This window comes from Ochotona curzoniae, unplaced genomic scaffold, assembly GCF_017591425.1.
Source record: "Ochotona curzoniae isolate NIBS_2020 unplaced genomic scaffold, NIBS_Ocur_1.0 contig_1, whole genome shotgun sequence".
In the NCBI taxonomy this organism is placed as follows: Eukaryota; Metazoa; Chordata; class Mammalia; order Lagomorpha; family Ochotonidae; genus Ochotona; species Ochotona curzoniae.
In genome coordinates this window covers 1,480,531-1,501,819 of record NW_024464918.1, presented here as the reverse complement: position 1 = coordinate 1,501,819, position 21,289 = coordinate 1,480,531, and the positions used below count along the sequence as shown (strand labels likewise).

General features: G+C 46.5%; 2 protein-coding genes and 1 pseudogene across 2 annotated transcripts; all 3 read left to right on the top strand.

Annotated features, from left to right (window-relative positions):
• Nucleotides 1-1,066: 1,066 nt before the first annotated feature.
• On the top strand, nucleotides 1,067-3,503 carry LOC121152188 (annotated as a pseudogene).
• Nucleotides 3,504-7,957: 4,454 nt separating this feature from the next.
• On the top strand, nucleotides 7,958-10,444 carry LOC121153044 (protocadherin alpha-6-like). The gene has a single exon (XM_040975463.1). It carries the CDS (start codon nucleotides 7,982-7,984, stop codon nucleotides 10,442-10,444), a length of 2,463 nt encoding a protein of 820 aa, XP_040831397.1. The 5' UTR covers nucleotides 7,958-7,981.
• A 5,408-nt stretch (nucleotides 10,445-15,852) lies between these two features.
• On the top strand, nucleotides 15,853-21,289 carry LOC121152182 (protocadherin alpha-6-like). The gene is made up of 2 exons (XM_040974102.1): nucleotides 15,853-18,300; nucleotides 21,257-21,289. Exons 1-2 carry the CDS (start codon nucleotides 15,853-15,855, stop codon nucleotides 21,287-21,289), a joined length of 2,481 nt encoding a protein of 826 aa, XP_040830036.1.

Below are 21,289 nucleotides of genomic sequence, written 5' to 3'. Positions count from 1 at the left end.
AATGTCACGGCAGTGAATAACTGAATGAATAAATTATTCATTACAATACAGTTATTATGAATAACTATTTTGACATTAGTTAAAAATATTTTTGAAGAATTCAGCATGTATAGGTAACAATGATAAGAACAATAAAGAGAGTGGATGTGGGCATGAAGAGATAGGTTTGGGAGAAACTAAAGAAAGATCTCATTTGGAAACTTGAAGCGCTAGAGAATACTTAAAGGGAAAGGATACAGTATGACACCGGAGTGGACAGAAACAAGCAAGGATATTGAGGAGCAGTTGAAGGACCATGAGAAGAGAAGCACAATGGTGCACATTTAAAAGGGTGATGTGTGTGGAACGAAAACATTTGCAGAGGAAAGAATATCACAAGTTGAACCTAAGTAAAGAATTATGACAAATGCACTGAAACTTTCATCTATTATTACATTAAAAACCTCAAGAGTTTATGCTTATAAGGAAAATACAGACTTCAATAATTAGGAAGTTTAAGAAAGTGTAGACAATATTGGTTTATTTTAAATTCTGTTTTCCCCAGCAGTAATACTTAAGTACATCATAGTGCACATGGGTAGATTCATGCTGACAAAAATGTGCAGAACACTGTGTACTTAAAATTTCCAAGAGTCATGTGGATCATGCATATATTAACTGGTGTACATAAGTGTTTAAAATATTGAGAGGAAAATTGCTTCCTTAGGAATTGGTAGATAATTTGTTACTATAAATTAGAAGAAGTCACACGGGGATGAAGAGGACCCTTAAAAATAGGGGGAAAAAACCCACAAAATGTGTGGTGCATGTAAGACAGAAATAAATCAAAAACATTTAAAACACCCAGTTTTGTGATTTCGTCTCTTACCCTTTGAAGCCACATGATGTCGCTGTCCACCATGAAGATACATCAAGCTCCTTTCCAAAGCCTGTCCCTCCCATTGTTGCACTCTCCACGATTGCAAGCACCATGATGAAAGCAGAATATAATAAGTAGGATCATACTGCATTTCGACTCACTCGGAGGAAAGATCTTCCAATAGAAATGAAAGGAGACGAATTTGGCATGGTTTGGACATCTGAAGGAAAACTGGGAACGCGATTTCTGCTGCTCTGGCTTCTGCTGCTCACAGCCTGGCGGGCAGGGAGCGGCCAGCTGCGCTACTCGGTCCCCGAGGAAGCCAAACACGGCACGTTCGTGGGCCGCATCGCGCAGGACCTGGGGCTGCAGCTGGCCGAGCTGGTGCCGCGCCTGTTCCGGGTGGCGTCCAGGGGCGGCGCGGACCTGCTGGAGGTGAATCTGCAGAATGGCATCTTGTTCGTGAATTCTCGGATGGACCGTGAGGAGCTGTGCGGGCGCAGCGCGGAGTGCAGCGTGCACCTGGAGGTGCTGGTGGAGCGTCCTCTGCAGGTGTTCCACGTGGAGGTGGAGGTGAGGGACATCAATGACAATGCGCCCGTGTTCTCTGCCAAAGAACAAAAGTGCAGATTTATCGAGTCTAGGACTGCCAGGATCTTCGTTTCCACTGGAGGGCGCATCGGATGCTGATGATGGGCTCAAATTCGATCTGAACTATAAACTCAGTTCCAGTGAATACTTCGCCTTAGATGTTAAAACAAATCGAGATGAAGGAACAATTCAGAGCTTGTGTTAAGAAGCCTTTGGACAGAGAGGACACCCCGGAACACAACTTATTGCTGGTGGCCACAGATGGGGGAAGACCTGAGCTCACGGGCTCCATGCAAGTGCGGGTAACCGTGCTGGACGTGAATGACAACGCGCCCAGTTTCGAACAGTCCGAGTATGAAGTGAGAATATTGGAAAACTCTGAAAACGGTACCAGCGTTATCAGACTGAATGCTTCTGACCCGGATGAAGGCTCCAACGAAGGAAATTTCCTACTCTTTCAACAGCCTTGTCTCGCCTGTGGTACTGGCACACTTTCACATAGACCGGCTACTGGAGATGTAAACTGTTCGAGGGAGTTTGGATTTTGAACACGTGAATTCGTACAAAATACTGTTGACGCGACAGACAAAGGTCACCCTCCAATGGCGGGCCACTGCACAGTTTTAGTGAAAGTTCTGGATACAAATGACAATGTGCCTGAGATGTGTTGACATCCTTGTCATTGCCTGTCAAGGAGGACGCCCCACTGGGCACAGTCATCGCCCTCATCAGCGTGTCCGACCGCGACTCCGGCCCAAACGGACAGGTCACCTGCTCCCTCGAGCCCCACGTGCCCTTCAAGCTGGTGTCCACCTACAAGAACCACTACTCGCTGGTGCTGGACAGCGGCCTGGACCGCGAGAGCGTGTCTGGCTACGACGTGGTGGTGAGAGCGCGCGACGCGGGCTCGCCCCCGCGCTGGGCCAGCGCCAGCGTGCGGGTGGAGGTGGCCGACGTGAACGACAACGCGCCGCAGTTCGCGCAGGCCGAGTACACGGTGTTCGTGAAGGAGAACAACGCGCCGGGCTGCCACATCTTCACGGTGACGGCGCACGACGCGGACGCGCAGGAGAACGCGCGCGTGTCGTACTCGCTGGTGGAGCGTCGCGTGGGCGGGCGCGCGCTGTCGAGCTACGTGTCTGTGCACGGCGAGAGCGGCCGCGTGTACGCGCTGCAGCCGCTGGACCACGAGGAGCTGGAGGTGCTGCGCGTGGAGGTGAGCGCGCGCGACGCGGGCGCGCCGCCGCTGGGCAGCAACGTGACGCTGCAGGTGTTCGTGCTGGACGAGAACGACAACGCGCCCTGGCTGCTGGCGCGCGGCTCGGGCGGGCCTGCGGGGGCGGCGGTGGCTGCGAGCGAGCTGGTGCCGCGGTCGGCGGGCGCGGGCCACGTGGTGACCAAGGTGCGCGCGGTGGACTTGGACGCGGGCTACAACGCGTGGCTGTGGTTCGAGCTGCAGGCGGCGCCTGCGGGCGGCGCGCGCTGCCCGTTCCGCGTGGGCCTGTACACGGGCGAGATCAGCACGACGCGCGCCCTGGACGAGCTGGACGCTCCGCGGCAGCGGCTGGTGGTGCTGGTGCGGGACCACGGCGAGCCGGCGCTCACGGCCACGGCCACGGTGCTGGTGTCGCTGGTGGACGGCGGTCAGGCGTCGCCGTCGTGGTCGCGGGCATCGGTGGCGGCTGGCGCCTCGGCCTCGGCCTCGGCCTCGGCGGGCGCGCTGGGTGGTGCGTCGTCGCTGGTGGACGTGAACGTGTACCTGGTGGTGGCGATCTGCGCGGTGTCGAGCCTGCTGGTGCTGACGCTGTTGGTGTGGGCGGCGGCGCGGTGGTCGTCGGGTGCGGCGTCGGAGGGCGCGTGCGTGTCGGGTCCGGCGGCGGCTGCGGCGGCGGCGCTGGTGTGCTCGAGCGCGGTGGGGAGCTGGTCGTGCTCGCAGCGGAGGCGGCAGCGGGTGTGCTCTGGGGAGGGCCCGCCCAAGGCCGACCTCATGGCCTTCAGCCCCAGCCTTCCTCATGGTCCCACCTCCACCGACAATGACAACGTGAGTTTTTAAATTCTTATTCACAGCAATTTGCTTCTAATTTATTGGTGTTAAATATACCTTAGTTTCATCTTTATTGTTTTTAAAAAGGTGGATAATGTATAATTGTCGCACCTTTTTTTTCCAGTTTGCTTTTAATATATTGATTTTATTAAAATTTATTTAGTTTGGTATTCTACTGAAATGTGTCGGAAATAATTGATTTGCAGTAAGCACCTCTCATATGTGTTTTTTACTGAGGTCAATACTTTTTTTTGTGAAAAAAATAATTTTAACTCTATATTCAATATAAACCTTGTTCGAATTTCCAGAAATTTTAGTACACAAATGAGTGAAGATTTATCTATTTGAAACACAATAGTTGAGAGGGAGAAACGGGTATAAAGCCTATATTATCATCTGAGTCTACCACCAAGTGTTTGGAACTCTTGCATTTGACCAGTACTGTCTCCCAGGCACGTTCAGAAAGACCTAAAAAGGAAGTGGAGTAGTTGACTGGCTCCCCAATACATTTCATTTTGTGATTACATGAACATATTTTTCATGAGTCCATCAGGTTTACTTTTTGTTGTTTCTTCTGTCAGTTAACTTTAAAAAAATAATTTATTTTCATTTTTTATTTTTAGAAAGTTTTGAAAAAGATTTTTTTTATTGAACATCAGATATTCACAGAGGAGAGACAAGAGAGTAAAATATTCCTTCCGACCATTCTCCCCAAATGGCCACCACAGCCGGGGTAAGGTGATCAGAAGCCAGGAGCTAGAAGCTGCTTCTGGGTCTTCCACAGGGATGCAGGATCCTAAGGCTTTGCGCTGTGCTGCACTGTTTTTCCAGGCTAGAAGTAGGGAGCTGGGTGGGAAGCGGGGCCACAGGGACACAAACTCAGTGCCCATATGGGATCCTGGCCATTCAAAGTGAGGACTTTAGCTTCTAGGTTACTGCACTGGGTCCTCTTATTTTTTGATTTTATGATAGCTCTGTGATTCCCCATGTCCCTTCTCCAAATTCCCTCCCCCCATCTGTTAACTTTTTACTGCCCTTACATTTTCTGTCATATTTCAACTTTGTCTAAACAATTGGCCTTGCATGCTCCTAATGCATTTGACAGGTGTAATTTAAAAGTTAATGTCTTTGTTTTAATGGTTATTGAGAAAGAAATGAAGCACCATGATTTAAAATTTTAATACAATAAATTTGAACAGTTAATATTTCCCTTGTATCATCATCACAGATATTTAATATCTAGACAATTTCACTTCTTGATTTTCCTTCTAGAGATTTTATATGCAAATATATTTTCATTTGCTGTTCAATATCAGTTATTAGCATTGCATTTAATCTTGCTCTTTTCAATTGAGTATGATTCAGTCATGATGATTTCTCATTATTTAATGAGCTTTATTATTTACCTACATTTACAGTTTTACATAGTTCTGATATATTATTTATTTGCTCTTATCTTTTTTAAGGTTTTATTTGTTATTGTTGCAAAATCAGATATATATAGAAAGGAGAGTCAGAGGAAGATCTTTGTCTGATGATTCACTCCCCAAATGACTGCAAAGGCTGGAGCTGCGCCGATCGGAAGCCAGGAGCTAAGAGCTCTTTCAGATCCCATGAGGGTGCAGAGTTCCAAGGCTTTGAGCCGTCCTCAACTGCTTTCCCAGGCCACAAGCAGGGAGTTGGATGGGAAGCGGGTCTACTGGGATTGGAACTGGCGTCCATATGGGATCCTGAGTGTTCAAGGCGAGGACGTAAGGCACTAGGCCACCATGCCCTGCCCCAATTTGCTTTAAGATTGAAATTTCTTGGAATAATCCATTTCCCTGTATTTCGTGCATTTCTCAATTTATATTTTATTAGTGACTATTGTGACCTCACAGTGAAAGTTCTAGCCTACTTTGATTAGAGTATTATACTATATGCTATTCCTTTTCATTTTTAGATTAAAAAGAAATTTAGATACGTGACTGATGTAAACTTCTCTTGAATTCCATTTTTTAAAAAATCATTTTGTTTATAACAAAGCTGTGCATTTGTGTAAGCAGTGGATGGGGTTTCTTCCTGCCAAAGTGAATTTTATATTTTGGCAAAAATATGGATTTAGCAAGTGACAAATATTGCATAGTACCAATGAGAAAATAATTGCTCCCTTATTCTGTTGTATTATTTTTTATTCTCGCAAGTCCTTGTCAGTAGCCTTTGGTACAGAACATGGATATTTTTAAGACCTGAGGTTACTTTGGGTAAATGATAGAAAGCATTTCTACATTTGTGGTAAAAAAAAAAATGCCAACTTGTATAAAATTAGTGTGTTTTGCAATATAGATTTGTGCATTTATGTTATCAGTACATTTTTTCTTTTCTGAGAGAGGGTATTGTTTGTACCTATATTGATTTTTTCCCTCCACATAATCTTTCTTGATTAGAATGATCTATTTAAAAAAAAGGGGGTGGGGGATGTAATCTGTTTCTTAGAAGAAATCCAGCATGATTTTCTTTTCATGTTCATTCATTTTCCATGAAATTTTTCAATGTTTTAAATTCTTGTACTTGGAAGGAGGAATGAAAATACTCTAATTGCAATGGGCACAACCTGCAATGCTAAAACGGATACGCTATTTTAAAATAAGCTAATCTTAATAGCAGAAATTAAATGTAGAAGGCATCTTGGGTTAAAGTGTGTGAAAGATATTCACCATTTCAAGAATAAACCTAAATCAGCATCTTTTGTGGAGGCCTGTCTTCTTGGAAGCAGAGAAACCTCTGGTCTTGGAATTGTTGTTGAGCAGCATTTGAATGCTCTGACCAAGACCACTGACACAGAAACTCCACACAGTAACTAGAATCAAGTTAATTATTTCAAAACAGCTTCTCAAAGAGGAGCTGTGTATCATAGTTGGGAAGTATTTGATGTAGTTCAGAATTTTGTAGTGGGTAAGAGGTGGCCATGTGTCATTTTAAGTTTTACTTGAAGTTCCATTTCTCTTCCTTCAGGAAAGAACTTTAATTATTTCGAGTTGATGATATTAGGAATGAATAAATAGTTAAGCTTGATATTTGTGATCAGTTTTAGCATATGGGGTAGCACTTTTTGGTATATTTAAATATTATTAGCCTCAGCTGGAGCAGTGGCCGCATGGGGAAGCAGAAAGACTAGTGGCCTGTGTTGTCTTCTAGAGTCTTGAAAATGAGATTTCCATGGGACATCACTGAAAATAACTCTGAAAATTTGTGATTACATTATTAGTCACCTAAGATTGATTCTAGTGTTTTGGAATCTCTTGGCTTGCTGAAAATCGGTGAAAGCTTTACTCATAATTATGGTGGCACGTGAAAGAAAACTGCAGTATGAACACTTTGAGTAAAGGTGATAAGGGCAAAGGAGGAAAAATTAATATGGGTAGCATTCAGAATGTTAACATTATTAAGCACAATGTGAATGTCAGGGCAGTGAACAACTGAATGAATAAATTATTCATTACAATACAGTTATTATAAATGAATAACTATTTTGACATTAGTTAAAAATATTTTTGAAGAATTCAGCATGTATAGGTAACAATGATAAGAACAATAAAGAGAGTGGATGTGGGCATGAAGAGATAGGTTTGGGAGAAACTAAAGAAAGATCTCATTTGGAAACTTGAAGCGCTAGAGAATACTTAAAGGGAAAGGATACAGTATGACACCGGAGTGGACAGAAACAAGCAAGGATATTGAGGAGCAGTTGAAGGACCATGAGAAGAGAAGCACAATGGTGCACATTTAAAAGGGTGATGTGTGTGGAACGAAAACATTTGCAGAGGAAAGAATATCACAAGTTGAACCTAAGTAAAGAATTATGACAAATGCACTGAAACTTTCATCTATTATTACATTAAAAACCTCAAGAGTTTATGCTTATAAGGAAAATACAGACTTCAATAATTAGGAAGTTTAAGAAAGTGTAGACAATATTGGTTTATTTTAAATTCTGTTTTCCCCAGCAGTAATACTTAAGTACATCATAGTGCACATGGGTAGATTCATGCTGACAAAAATGTGCAGAACACTGTGTACTTAAAATTTCCAAGAGTCATGTGGATCATGCATATATTAACTGGTGTACATAAGTGTTTAAAATATTGAGAGGAAAATTGCTTCCTTAGGAATTGGTAGATAATTTGTTACTATAAATTAGAAGAAGTCACACGGGGATGAAGAGGACCCTTAAAAATAGGGGGAAAAAACCCACAAAATGTGTGGTGCATGTAAGACAGAAATAAATCAAAAACATTTAAAACACCCAGTTTTGTGATTTCGTCTCTTACCCTTTGAAGCCACATGATGTCGCTGTCCACCATGAAGATACATCAAGCTCCTTTCCGAAGCCTGTCCCTCCCATTGTTGCACTCTCCACGATTGCAAGCACCATGATGAAAGCAGAATATAATAAGTAGGATCATACTGCATTTCGACTCACTCGGAGGAAAGATCTTCCAATAGAAATGAAAGGAGACGAATTTGGCATGGTTTGGACATCTGAAGGAAAATTGGGAACGCGATTTCTGCTGCTCTGGCTTCTGCTCTTTGCAGCCTGGCGGGCAGGGAGCGGCCAGCTGCGCTACTCGGTCCCCGAGGAGGCCAAACACGGCACGTTCGTGGGCCGCATCGCGCAGGACCTGGGGCTGCAGCTGGCCGAGCTGGTGCCGCGCCTGTTCCGGGTGGCGTCCAGGGGCGGCGCGGACCTGCTGGAGGTGAATCTGCAGAATGGCATCTTGTTCGTGAATTCTCGGATGGACCGTGAGGAGCTGTGCGGGCGCAGCGCGGAGTGCAGCGTGCACCTGGAGGTGCTGGTGGAGCGTCCTCTGCAGGTGTTCCACGTGGAGGTGGAGGTGAGGGACATCAATGACAATGCGCCGGCTTTCCCCGTAAAGGAGCAAAGAATGCAGATTTATGAATCGAGACTGCCAGGTTCTTTGTTTCCACTGGAGGGCGCATCTGATGTTGATGATGGCTCAAATTCGATCTTGACCTATAAACTCAGTTCTAGTGAATACTTCGCGTTAGATGTGAAAACAAATCGAGATGATGATGCACATATCAGACTTGTGTTAAGTAAGCCTTTGGACAGAGAGGACACCCCGGAACACAACTTATTGCTGGTGGCCACAGATGGGGGAAGACCTGAGCTCACGGGCTCCATGCAAGTGCGGGTAACCGTGCTGGACGTGAATGACAACGCGCCCAGTTTTGAACAGTCCGAGTATGAAGTGAGAATATTGGAAAACTCTGAAAACGGTACCAGCGTTATCAGACTGAATGCTTCTGACCCGGATGAAGGCTCCAACGGGGAAATTTCCTACTCTTTCAACAGCCTTGTCTCGCCTGTGGTACTGGCACACTTTCACATAGACCCGGCTACTGGAGATGTAACTGTTCGAGGGAGTTTGGATTTTGAACACGTGAATTCGTACAAAATACTGATTGACGCGACAGACAAGGGTCACCCTCCAATGGCGGGCCACTGCACAGTTTTAGTGAAAGTTCTGGATACAAATGACAATGTGCCTGAGATTGTGTTGACATCCTTGTCATTGCCTGTCAAGGAGGACGCCCCACTGGGCACAGTCATCGCCCTCATCAGCGTGTCCGACCGCGACTCCGGCCCAAACGGACAGGTCACCTGCTCCCTCGAGCCCCACGTGCCCTTCAAGCTGGTGTCCACCTACAAGAACCACTACTCGCTGGTGCTGGACAGCGGCCTGGACCGCGAGAGCGTGTCTGGCTACGACGTGGTGGTGAGAGCGCGCGACGCGGGCTCGCCCCCGCGCTGGGCCAGCGCCAGCGTGCGGGTGGAGGTGGCCGACGTGAACGACAACGCGCCGCAGTTCGCGCAGGCCGAGTACACGGTGTTCGTGAAGGAGAACAACGCGCCGGGCTGCCACATCTTCACGGTGACGGCGCACGACGCGGACGCGCAGGAGAACGCGCGCGTGTCGTACTCGCTGGTGGAGCGTCGCGTGGGCGGGCGCGCGCTGTCGAGCTACGTGTCTGTGCACGGCGAGAGCGGCCGCGTGTACGCGCTGCAGCCGCTGGACCACGAGGAGCTGGAGGTGCTGCGCGTAGAGGTGAGCGCGCGCGACGCGGGCGCGCCGCCGCTGGGCAGCAACGTGACGCTGCAGGTGTTCGTGCTGGACGAGAACGACAACGCGCCCTGGCTGCTGGCGCGCGGCTCGGGCGGGCCTGCGGGGGCGGCGGTGGCTGCGAGCGAGCTGGTGCCGCGGTCGGCGGGCGCGGGCCACGTGGTGACCAAGGTGCGCGCGGTGGACTTGGACGCGGGCTACAACGCGTGGCTGTGGTTCGAGCTGCAGGCGGCGCCTGCGGGCGGCGCGCGCTGCCCGTTCCGCGTGGGCCTGTACACGGGCGAGATCAGCACGACGCGCGCCCTGGACGAGCTGGACGCTCCGCGGCAGCGGCTGGTGGTGCTGGTGCGGGACCACGGCGAGCCGGCGCTCACGGCCACGGCCACGGTGCTGGTGTCGCTGGTGGACGGCGGTCAGGCGTCGCCGTCGTGGTCGCGGGCATCGGTGGCGGCTGGCGCCTCGGCCTCGGCCTCGGCCTCGGCGGGCGCGCTGGGTGGTGCGTCGTCGCTGGTGGACGTGAACGTGTACCTGGTGGTGGCGATCTGCGCGGTGTCGAGCCTGCTGGTGCTGACGCTGCTGGTGTGGGCGGCGGCGCGGTGGTCGTCGGGTGCGGCGTCGGAGGGCGCGTGCGTGTCGGGTCCGGCGGCGGCTGCGGCGGCGGCGCTGGTGTGCTCGAGCGCGGTGGGGAGCTGGTCGTGCTCGCAGCGGAGGCGGCAGCGGGTGTGCTCTGGGGAGGGCCCGCCCAAGGCCGACCTCATGGCCTTCAGCCCCAGCCTTCCCCATGGTCCCACCTCCACCGACAATGACAACGTGAGTTTTAAATAATTACTTTTTTCTTATTTCTTTTTAATGTTTTAAAATATGCAATTTAAAATTGAATACCTCAACCTTTTTCTTAATCACTTCTAATGGAAACTTTTTTTAGTAGTAGTGTTTATGTTTTTTCGTTTGTGTGGTATGTTTTATTTCTCAGGTTAATCGAGTTTAGTTGATTGAGTACCTAGGTTTACAGAGTTCAGTGCTGTTTATTCTAATAGGTAACACTTGGGTTTTTTTTAGCATTTTAAAATAAGCATTCATATTCTTTGTTATATATACGATTTCCATATATTCTCACTCTGACTTTGACTGTTTACAAATGCAATGGTAATATAAGAATGATGGAAATTATGAGCTGAGTTGTGTTCTTGCCTTTTTTCAAACCTGTGTTCAATGTTGTCTGCTTTATTTACTCTTTGACATTTAAAAAAAATTTTTTTTTAAAAAAAGTTTGGTAATGTGGAGAGTTCTTTGAGAATGTATTCAATCTGGCTAAGTAATGTTCAGCCTGGCTGAAGCCCGGAATCCAGAATTCACTCCCGGTTTCTGAAGTGCATTGCAGGGACCAATGCAGCTAAGCTGTGTCTGGGAGACTTCCAGGGTGGTTGTTAGCAGGAAGTTGGAGCATAAGTAAGCAGCAGAGCTGGAAAATGTCACTTCATTTCCAGAGGCATCTTGAATGTTGTGCTCAGTGTTCATCCTGTATTTTCTGTGTGTGTGTGTGTGTAGAATTTTTTTTAACATAACTAACTTCCCTTTTATATCATATTTGTATTACACCAGTTTTTATGTTGTAGAACTATGCTTTCCATATTCATGATGAATTCATATTTTTTAAAATTTATTTATTTTTATTACAAAGTCAGGTATACAGAGAAGAAGAGAGATAGAGAGGAAGATCTTCCGTCTGATAATTCACTCCCCAAGTGAGCGCACCGGCCGTTGCTGTGCGGATCTGAAGCCAGGAGCCAGGAACTTCTTCCAGGTCTCCCACATAGGTGCAGGGTCCCAAGGCCTTGGGCCGTCCTCAACTGCTTTCCCAGGCCACAAGCAGGGAGCTGGAAGGGAAGTAGAGCTGTAGGGATTAGAGCCGGTGCCCATAAGGGATCCTGGCGAGTTCAAGGCAAGGACTTTAGCTGCCAATATTCCATGCCGCTGGGCCCCATATTAAGTTTTTAAAATACAATTTAACAAGCAATTTGATGTTTTTGTTTCTTGTTAGTATAGGAAATACATTCACAGTCAATTTTTAATTGAATTTGTTATATAGTAGAAACTCTTTGTTACTGCCCTCTTGTGCAATGCATTGGGCCTGTGTGATTTCCTGAAGCAGTTTCAGTCTTTTGTTTTCTTGAAGATTGTATATTTTTGCAAAAATCTGCCTTATTTTGGAGAAGCTGATGATCATAGTATAATGTTGCTGTTCTCCAATTTGTATGTTTTGTCCTAATTCTTATTTTTGTTTTTATTTTATTATTTTATAAGAAGTCTCTCATTGTTTTCTACTGTTTTCTCACTGGAAATGTTTGCAACCTGGTTCTTTATTGTATTGCCCTGATTGGATCACTGCATGCCATCTTGGAGCACCCAGTCAGGCCTTGGCTGCTGTGTTTGTGATCCTGCCCCCAATACTGTGCCTGGGGAGACAGTGGAGTGCTTGGACTCCTGAGCCTGTGGTGGATGTGAATGGAGGCCTGGGCTCCTGGCTTGGCCTGGCCCAGCTTCATCTATGGCAGTCATTTGGCAAATGAACCTGTAGACACAAGATCTCTCTCTTTCTCTCACTGATTCTGCCTGCCTTTCTTTCTTTCTTTCTTTCTTTCTTTCTTTCTTTCTTTCTTTCTTTCTTTCTTTCTTTCTTCCTTCCTTCTTTCTTTCTTTCTTTCTTTCTTTCTTTCTTTCTTTCTTTCTTTCTTTCTTTCTTTCTTTCTTTCTTTCTTTCTTTCTTTCTTTCTTTCTAAAAAGATTTATGTATTTTTATTGGAAAGGCAGATATACCAAGAGAAGAGACATAGGGACAGATCTTCGGTCCAATGGTTCACTCCCCAAGCAGCCACAATGGCTGGAGCTGAGCCAATCTGAAGCCAGGAGCCCAGATCCTCTTCCGGGTCTCCCATGCAGGTGCAGTGTCCCAAAACTTTGCGCCCTCCTCTACTGCTTTCTCAGGCCACAAGCAGGGAGTTGGATGGGAAGTGGCCCTGCTGGGAGTAGAACCAGAGCTTATATGGGGTCCTTGCAGGCATGTTCAAGGCGAAGACTAACTGCTACACTATTGCGTTGGGCCCTAATTTTGCTTTTCAAATAGTGGAATAAGTCTTAAACTTTGTGCATGGGAATATTATGGTTTATTCATAAAAGTCTTTCTTATGGACATTCATGGTAAATAATTTAAGTATTCAAATTCATGGCTTCAAATTATCACAAAGAATTTGGTTGGTTGTTAGAAGATATGGCTGTCATCTTTCACCATTGGTACTATGAGAGTGTTCAGCTTTGTGAAGTGGTAGTATTGTACACAGCTAACGAGGTTTATCTGAGGCACGATTATTGCTAATTGGAAATCACAATATATATATTTTTAAAGATTTATTTACTTTTATTGCAAAGTCAGATTTACAGACAGGAGGAGAGACAGAGCGGAAGATCCTCCGTCTGATGATTCACTCCCCAAATGGCCACAATGGCCAGTGCTTGCCGATCTGAAGCCAGGAGCCTAGAACTTTCCTCCAGGTCTCCCACACAGGTGCAGGATCCCAAGTCCCAAGATTGGGCGGTCCTTGACTGCTTTCCCTGGGTACAAGCAGACAGCTGGATGGAAAGCGGGGCTGCCGGGATAGAACCGGTGCCCATATGGGATCCCAGGTGTGCAAGGCAAGGACTTTATCCACTGCGCCACCGCGCTGGGCCCGGAAGTAAACCATTTTATAGAAGCCTACAGTATTCCACTTTTGCCATGGCTATTGATCTTGTTTTTTTGTGATATGAAGTTTTTAAGGAGAAATGGAATAATGTTATTTTGTTAAAACTTTTGTTATATTTAGTATGAAATACTTCTCTTAAGAAGTTGAATAGGCACAATGAGGAGAAATGTGATGGTTTTCCTAACAACCTTCCTTTTGTTTTGCTTGATCTTTGAAAGAATTTTCAGCATATATCGTTTATTATCTGTAGCTAATAGAAGCATTACAGTGATTCCATGTTAATCACAATGTGAAACACCTGGTTCTGAGGACTTTGAGTAAAAAAGCCATGTATAATCCTTTATTTAACCTCAAAAAATTTAAGCACTTCAGTAAGAGGCACATTTATGACAGACTGTACAAAAGAAAAATTTTAACGTACAGGGTGGTGACATCTTTTAGGGCCGTTTTTCTGAGTATAAGCAAATGAATCCTCTTTCTGTCTCAAATAACTAGGAGTTTGGTGATGACATCAATAGTGGGGCTCTGGCTAAATGTTTGAAGTTAGATTTTTATCACATAAGGGTACTTTTTTAAAAAAAATTATTTATTTATTGGAAAGTAAGATACACAGAGGAGGAGAGACAGAGAGGAAGATCGTCCGTCCATTGATTCACTCCCCAAGTGAGCGCAATGGCCGATGCTATGCCGATAAGAAGCCAGGATCCAGGAACTTCTTCCAGGTCTCCCATGCGGATGCAGGGTCCCAAGGCTTTGGGCCGTCCTTGACTGCTTTCCCAGGCCACAAGCAGGGAGCTGGATGGGAAGTGGAGCTGCCGGAATTAGAGCCGGTGCCCATAAGGGATCCTGGCGTGTTCAAGGCAAGGACTTTAGCCACTAGGCCACGCCGCTGGACCCCACATAAAGGTACTTTTAAAAACTCACCTCAGAGATACTTTAACGTATGCCACAATATTAACTAAAGTCAGGGTAGACAAACACTTGTGATTGGAACTGTCGTCGTGTGGGAATTGATACTACAGCAACTCAGAGGCGATCGGGGGCGGGGCATTTAGAATTAGTGCTTGGAGCGTATACTTTTGTCATGGACTTTGAAGAATGAATGCAATTTTTACAGATAAAGGTGATGTAATGAAACAAATATTCTGAGCAACGAGTATGTGTAGGAAGACAGACTGTTTTCTGTAAAATATGATCCACATTAGAAAGTGGTTAGAGATGATACTGGGAAGCTTGGTTCATGGTCATGTCTTCTCAAGTGTGAGTCTAATGTTATGATGCTGTTCAAAAGGAGGATAAAGTCTTGGAGGTTTTAATGCAATACAACGAAAATTACTTGAATTGTAAAAACTATTGGATGTCAAAGAAGAGACAGGCCATAGGCAAGCTTTTAATATGATACTCAGGAGCAACGAGGTTTAAATATATATATAATACATTTGGAGAATAGCTGTGCTCTAAAAATGTGATTTTTCACATGATCAGATTATGTAGTAGTGATTAGATAATCTTTTGGTTTTAGTTAACCTGTTTTCAGAAGTGTAATGGTAGAGCTATCATAACATCAAATAGGAGAGTAAAGTGGGGATGGCAGATACGGATGAAAGAATGCTCAAATAATAGGCTAGTTTGAAACTACACAAGCAGACACAAATGCTTAAAGGCCATGATTGAAAGAATAATGATCAAAGCATAACTTGGAATTAGGCCTGTATTTTGGAACATCATACTGAAGAATCAGGAGAAAAGAGGAGTGGTAGAAATACTCCCAGAGTATTGTGGTTTGTGATATAAGAGCAAATCTATGAAGGGGAATGTCTCAAGTGCGAGACCTATTTTAACAAGAGAAATTAAGGAGTATTGTAAAGAATACGCACTTGTGTTTTTCTTTAAGTAACTATTAGTAACTGAAACAGTTCACTCAACAAAACAGAAGTCGAACATAACGCACAAGAAGTAAGATGAAATCAAGGAGAGAATTACATACCGATCACAGATGAATATATGCAGGATTTCTACCTTCCAGGAGCACAGGTTCACTCGAGTTCAGAGGATAGTTCAAGCATCTGCTGTCTGACGTATCCAAATCACGCTGAAGCGTATTACATGAATACTGACGGATGTTCAATGATTTTCTCAGCCAAAATTTCAGCAGTAAGTAGGGATCCCTTGCTCATAATAAGTATAAGGACCTGAATGGAATGATTATCTAAAATTGAGAAAGAAAGAATCTGATGAAAAACTGATGAAGAAAAAGTATGTATTGCAGAAAAAATTACTGTGAAGCCAATCAACACACGAATGTTATTACATACTGGAACCGCTTGATGTCGCTGTCTAACAAGGACTGTAAAACTAAACCCCAAAGAGCTTGCTGCCACTGTGTGATTGCATAAAACCAACAATGGCAGCTGCAGCGGAACTGGCTTAAAAGGCTCTAGGAAACGACTGCTCCTCTTTATATAGAGAATAAGAATAAAAGGAGTAATTGACATGGTGTTTTCCTGGCGAAGAAACACGGGATTCCCGATGCTGCTGCTCTGGCTTCTTCTCTTTGCAGCCTGGCGGGCAGGGAGCGGCCAGCTGCGCTACTCGGTCCCCGAGGAGGCCAAACACGGCACGTTCGTGGGCCGCATCGCGCAGGACCTGGGGCTGCAGCTGGCCGAGCTGGTGCCGCGCCTGTTCCGGGTGGCGTCCAGGGGCGGCGCGGACCTGCTGGAGGTGAATCTGCAGAATGGCATCTTGTTCGTGAATTCTCGGATGGACCGTGAGGAGCTGTGCGGGCGCAGCGCGGAGTGCAGCGTGCACCTGGAGGTGCTGGTGGAGCGTCCTCTGCAGGTGTTCCACGTGGAGGTGGAGGTGAGGGACATCAATGACAATGCGCCCTTGTTCCCCGTAAAGGAACTAAGAATGCAGATTTATGAATCCAGACTGCCAGGTTCTTTGTTTCCACTGGAGGGCGCTACGGATGCGGACATTGGCGCGAATGCAGTTTTAACCTATAGGCTTCACTCTAGTGATCACTTTGCGCTGATTGTGAATTCAGAGAACCAAGAGGTCACACTCGAATTAAGAAAGCCTTTGGACAGAGAGGACACCCCGGAACACAACTTATTGCTGGTGGCCACAGATGGGGGAAGACCTGAGCTCACGGGCTCCATGCAAGTGCGGGTAACCGTGCTGGACGTGAATGACAACGCGCCCAGTTTTGAACAGCCCGAGTATGAAGTGAGAATATTGGAAAACTCTGAAAACGGTACCAGCGTTATCAGACTGAATGCTTCTGACCCGGATGAAGGCTCCAACGGGGAAATTTCCTACTCTTTCAACAGCCTTGTCTCGCCTGTGGTACTGGCACACTTTCACATAGACCCGGCTACTGGAGATGTAACTGTTCGAGGGAGTTTGGATTTCGAGCACGTGAATTCCTACAAAATCCGCATTGACGCGATGGACAAGGGTCACCCTCCAATGGCGGGCCACTGCACAGTTTTAGTGAAAGTTCTGGATGCAAATGACAATGTGCCTGAGATTGTGTTGACATCCTTGTCATTGCCTGTCAAGGAGGACGCCCCACTGGGCACAGTCATCGCCCTCATCAGCGTGTCCGACCGCGACTCCGGCCCAAACGGACAGGTCACCTGCTCCCTCGAGCCCCACGTGCCCTTCAAGCTGGTGTCCACCTACAGGAACCACTACTCGCTGGTGCTGGACAGCGGCCTGGACCGCGAGAGCGTGTCTGGCTACGACGTGGTGGTGAGAGCGCGCGACGCGGGCTCGCCCCCGCGCTGGGCCAGCGCCAGCGTGCGGGTGGAGGTGGCCGACGTGAACGACAACGCGCCACAGTTCGCGCAGGCCGAGTACACGGTGTTCGTGAAGGAGAACAACGCGCCGGGCTGCCACATCTTCACGGTGACGGCGCACGACGCGGACGCGCAGGAGAACGCGCGCGTGTCGTACTCGCTGGTGGAGCGTCGCGTGGGCGGGCGCGCGCTGTCGAGCTACGTGTCTGTGCACGGCGAGAGCGGCCGCGTGTACGCGCTGCAGCCGCTGGACCACGAGGAGCTGGAGGTGCTGCGCGTGGAGGTGAGCGCGCGCGACGCGGGCGCGCCGCCGCTGGGCAGCAACGTGACGCTGCAGGTGTTCGTGCTGGACGAGAACGACAACGCGCCCTGGCTGCTGGCGCGCGGCTCGGGCGGGCCTGCGGGGGCGGCGGTGGCTGCGAGCGAGCTGGTGCCGCGGTCGGCGGGCGCGGGCCACGTGGTGACCAAGGTGCGCGCGGTGGACTTGGACGCGGGCTACAACGCGTGGCTGTGGTTCGAGCTGCAGGCGGCGCCTGCGGGCGGCGCGCGCTGCCCGTTCCGCGTGGGCCTGTACACGGGCGAGATCAGCACGACGCGCGCCCTGGACGAGCTGGACGCTCCGCGGCAGCGGCTGGTGGTGCTGGTGCGGGACCACGGCGAGCCGGCGCTCACGGCCACGGCCACGGTGCTGGTGTCGCTGGTGGACGGCGGTCAGGCGTCGCCGTCGTGGTCGCGGGCATCGGTGGCGGCTGGCGCCTCGGCCTCGGCCTCGGCCTCGGCGGGCGCGCTGGGTGGTGCGTCGTCGCTGGTGGACGTGAACGTGTACCTGGTGGTGGCGATCTGCGCGGTGTCGAGCCTGCTGGTGCTGACGCTGTTGGTGTGGGCGGCGGCGCGGTGGTCGTCGGGTGCGGCGTCGGAGGGCGCGTGCGTGTCGGGTCCGGCGGCGGCTGCGGCGGCGGCGCTGGTGTGCTCGAGCGCGGTGGGGAGCTGGTCGTGCTCGCAGCGGAGGCGGCAGCGGGTGTGCTCTGGGGAGGGCCCGCCCAAGGCCGACCTCATGGCCTTCAGCCCCAGCCTTCCTCATGGTCCTGTATCTGCAGTTGGAACAGAACCCCCTGTTTCGTTTGACTGCTCTGAAAAGGTAGGTGCTCCTTGTATTTAGTAATTTATACAATGATTGATTTGAGGGGAATTGTGATTTATTTATATAATTTAAAAAACAATTTTCCTGTCTTGTTTACCCTGAGTCATGATAGCTTTAAATAATTCCCACTGATTCCTTCATGTTTTAAAGAGATTCTGGTGTTTATATATAACAATAATCACTGCAATTCGTGTTCCATTGAGTAATGGGACAGTTAAATCTAAGTGATTTATGAGATATATTGAATTCCACATCGTGAGCTGCTGTTGTAGTTGACAACCAGCGTGAACGCCGAATTAGATGTGATTTATTAAAAAGTTGAAGTCTTCAGTACAGGTTTGTATTTTGGTTTGTGTCTTTAGTCTCATGCCGTTGATGATCGTTGATTATCGTGTCGCCATCTTGCTGTTCCCTGGTTCTCTCTAGTTGGAGACTGTAGGGAATGTTAATTGTGCAGCACTCTGTATTGATCGCTTCTGTATCTTCTTCAAATTTCTAGATACAGTTGCTCCCTGGGAAATTAATTTTGTCAGAAAAACAACTCCCCATTTAAACTTGTACAAAGTATGTTTCTAGATGTCTGACTATGTAGAGTTTAACGAAATGCAGATGAACAAGGCTTTATGTACTCAAAAGTAAATTTTTGATTCTAGTGGGAGTATTTTCCTGAGAGTTGCTTTTTTTTTTTTCCTGAAAGACATTCTCATTTATTAATCAGTTTATTTTCAATTGAGTTATAAAATTATTTGGAAATTAAAGGCTAATAATTTTCCTTATGTTGAAATACAACGTTTGAAACTTAGAAACGCCTACTTGCAATTTTGATTGAGAACTTCGATTTTGTCTTAATGGTTCAAAGACAAGGAGGCTGGATGTGAGAATGCCTGGACTGCAGGCAGAATCACATCGATCGTTTTCCGTTTCTGTGTTTAGCCCTAGCTGTCTTGTATTATTTGTGTTTTGAAAACTTCAACTGTACTATTAATTTTGTTGTATCATTTCTATTTCTCTTAGCTATTTCGTTTTATTTTATATATATTTACAAGGCACTCTATTTTAAATCTCATGGAGCAAAATCCAAATGGCCTTGAAAATAGTCTCTCCTTTTTAAAGGTTTATTTGTTTTTATTGGAAAGTCAGATATAGGGAGAGAAGGAGAGATATAGAGAGAAAAACTTGCATCCACTGGTTGGTTCACATGGCTGCAATGGCCAGACCTGAGCAAATCTGAAACCAGGAGCTTCTTCCAGGTCTCCCACATGGGTGCAGGATCCCAAGGCTTTGGTCTGTCCTCCACTGCCTTTCCAGGCCACCTGCAGGCAGCTGGAAGGGAAATGGAACATCCGTGATATGACCAGCACCCATATCGGATCCCAGCAAATATTAGAATTTTTGCTACTAGGTTATCATGCTGGGCCCTTGGAAGTATTCTTAGCGATAGTAATTGAAATGCATATTAAATTTTATTTCAAATTAATTTTTGCCACGATTTACACTCTAAAAGACATATTTGAACATGCTAAGATGTAATGACTTTGTTTCCATTTTATTTCTTTCAAAACTTGAGCAGTCTGACTTCCTGCCATAAAATCCATGTCCCTCCATACAACTCACCTTGAATTTGGACTTACACTTTCAAGAATGTTTTTAATGGCAGGAATTTGAATGCTGGTTTTAGCAGGAGACCAATTATCTGATTATATGATGTGGATTAAGTGATTAGTATGAATGTCATTTCCCAGAAAAAGACAGTCCCTCCTGTCTTTTATGGCTAACTTTTTAAGAAGTACTCATCGTGTCCTTTACAATGAAAAATATATCCCTATAGCCACGGTACTTGTGTAGTTTTGTAGCTTAGTTCCTTAAATTAATCTTTATTCTCTCCCAGATTTGGGGTTGTGATATTTGTAAATTTCCAGAGGAGCCATGAGCAACTTGATAATGCATTTGCCTTTTGAAATCATTAGGAAGCATGCCAGGGAGTCTGGGATTTGAAAAGACTGGGGTATTTGAACAGGTGAGAGAATGGAAGGCACTTGAGTGTTTCGTCTGAAAGTTGTTGGTATACGTTTCTCTAAGATTTCTCAGCCAAGCCGGAAACAGGAAGCCTGTAAAAATGCTCTTCCTCCTGCAGTACTTCTTAAACTATTGTTGTAACAGGACAAATAAGTTAGCACTCAGACACTTTTGAAAGAGGCATGCTACATAAGCACACAGGACAATGGACAGAACAGCCTGTTCCAGGTTAAATTAGTTTATGATCAGCCTAGCTTCTGCTCTGCTAGTATTAACTGCATTAGCAGCACCCAGAGTACTCACTGCACATTAACACTCCATCTTGGATGTTCCAAAATGTGTGGTAAGGGCAAATTTGCAGTTTAACAGTCATCTCAGATGATTCTTATCTAACTGGTGGCTTAAATCTGTAACCCTATTTGATGCTTCATAAAGCTATAATATTTTTAATGTATCACTTAAAATAAAAATCCATTAAATAAAAAGGGTATTAGTTAAGCAACTCATGTAATTAGGTGTCTCAGATATACAGGGGTGTTTATGTTATTACATGTATAGGAAATGTACATGAGGCAATGGGCATGTGGCTGAGCTGACACCATTTGGGATACCTTATTAGAGTGCCTGGACTTGAGTCCTAGCTCTCCTCTCTATTCCAGCACCCTGCTAATGTGTACCCAAGGAGGCAGCTCATATATTTGGGTTCCTGTGCCCTGTATGGGAGACCTAGGATAAATTCTAGACTGCTGACTTCAGCCTTCTCCTGTCCCAGATCTTTAAACATTTTGAACATAAATCGTCACATGGTTGGAGCGTGGGTGTCTGCCTGTTTCTCTGCCTTTCAAATAAATAAAAATATTCACATGGACAGGAATGGAATTTAGCTCATTGCATTACATTGAGACTGATCAATTATAAGCTTGTTTTTACATTCTAGATGGTAGCGCGATCTGAACATCGGTTTTGTTGA

Coding starts and splice junctions, on each gene's coding strand:
- LOC121153044 (XM_040975463.1), top strand. CDS start 7,982: ATGAAAGGAGACGAATTTGGCATGGTTTGGACATCTGAAGGAAAATTG.
- LOC121152182 (XM_040974102.1), top strand. CDS start 15,853: ATGGTGTTTTCCTGGCGAAGAAACACGGGATTCCCGATGCTGCTGCTC. Junction 18,301..21,256: donor CGTTTGACTGCTCTGAAAAG/GTAGGTGCTCCT, acceptor TTTACATTCTAG/ATGGTAGCGCGATCTGAACA.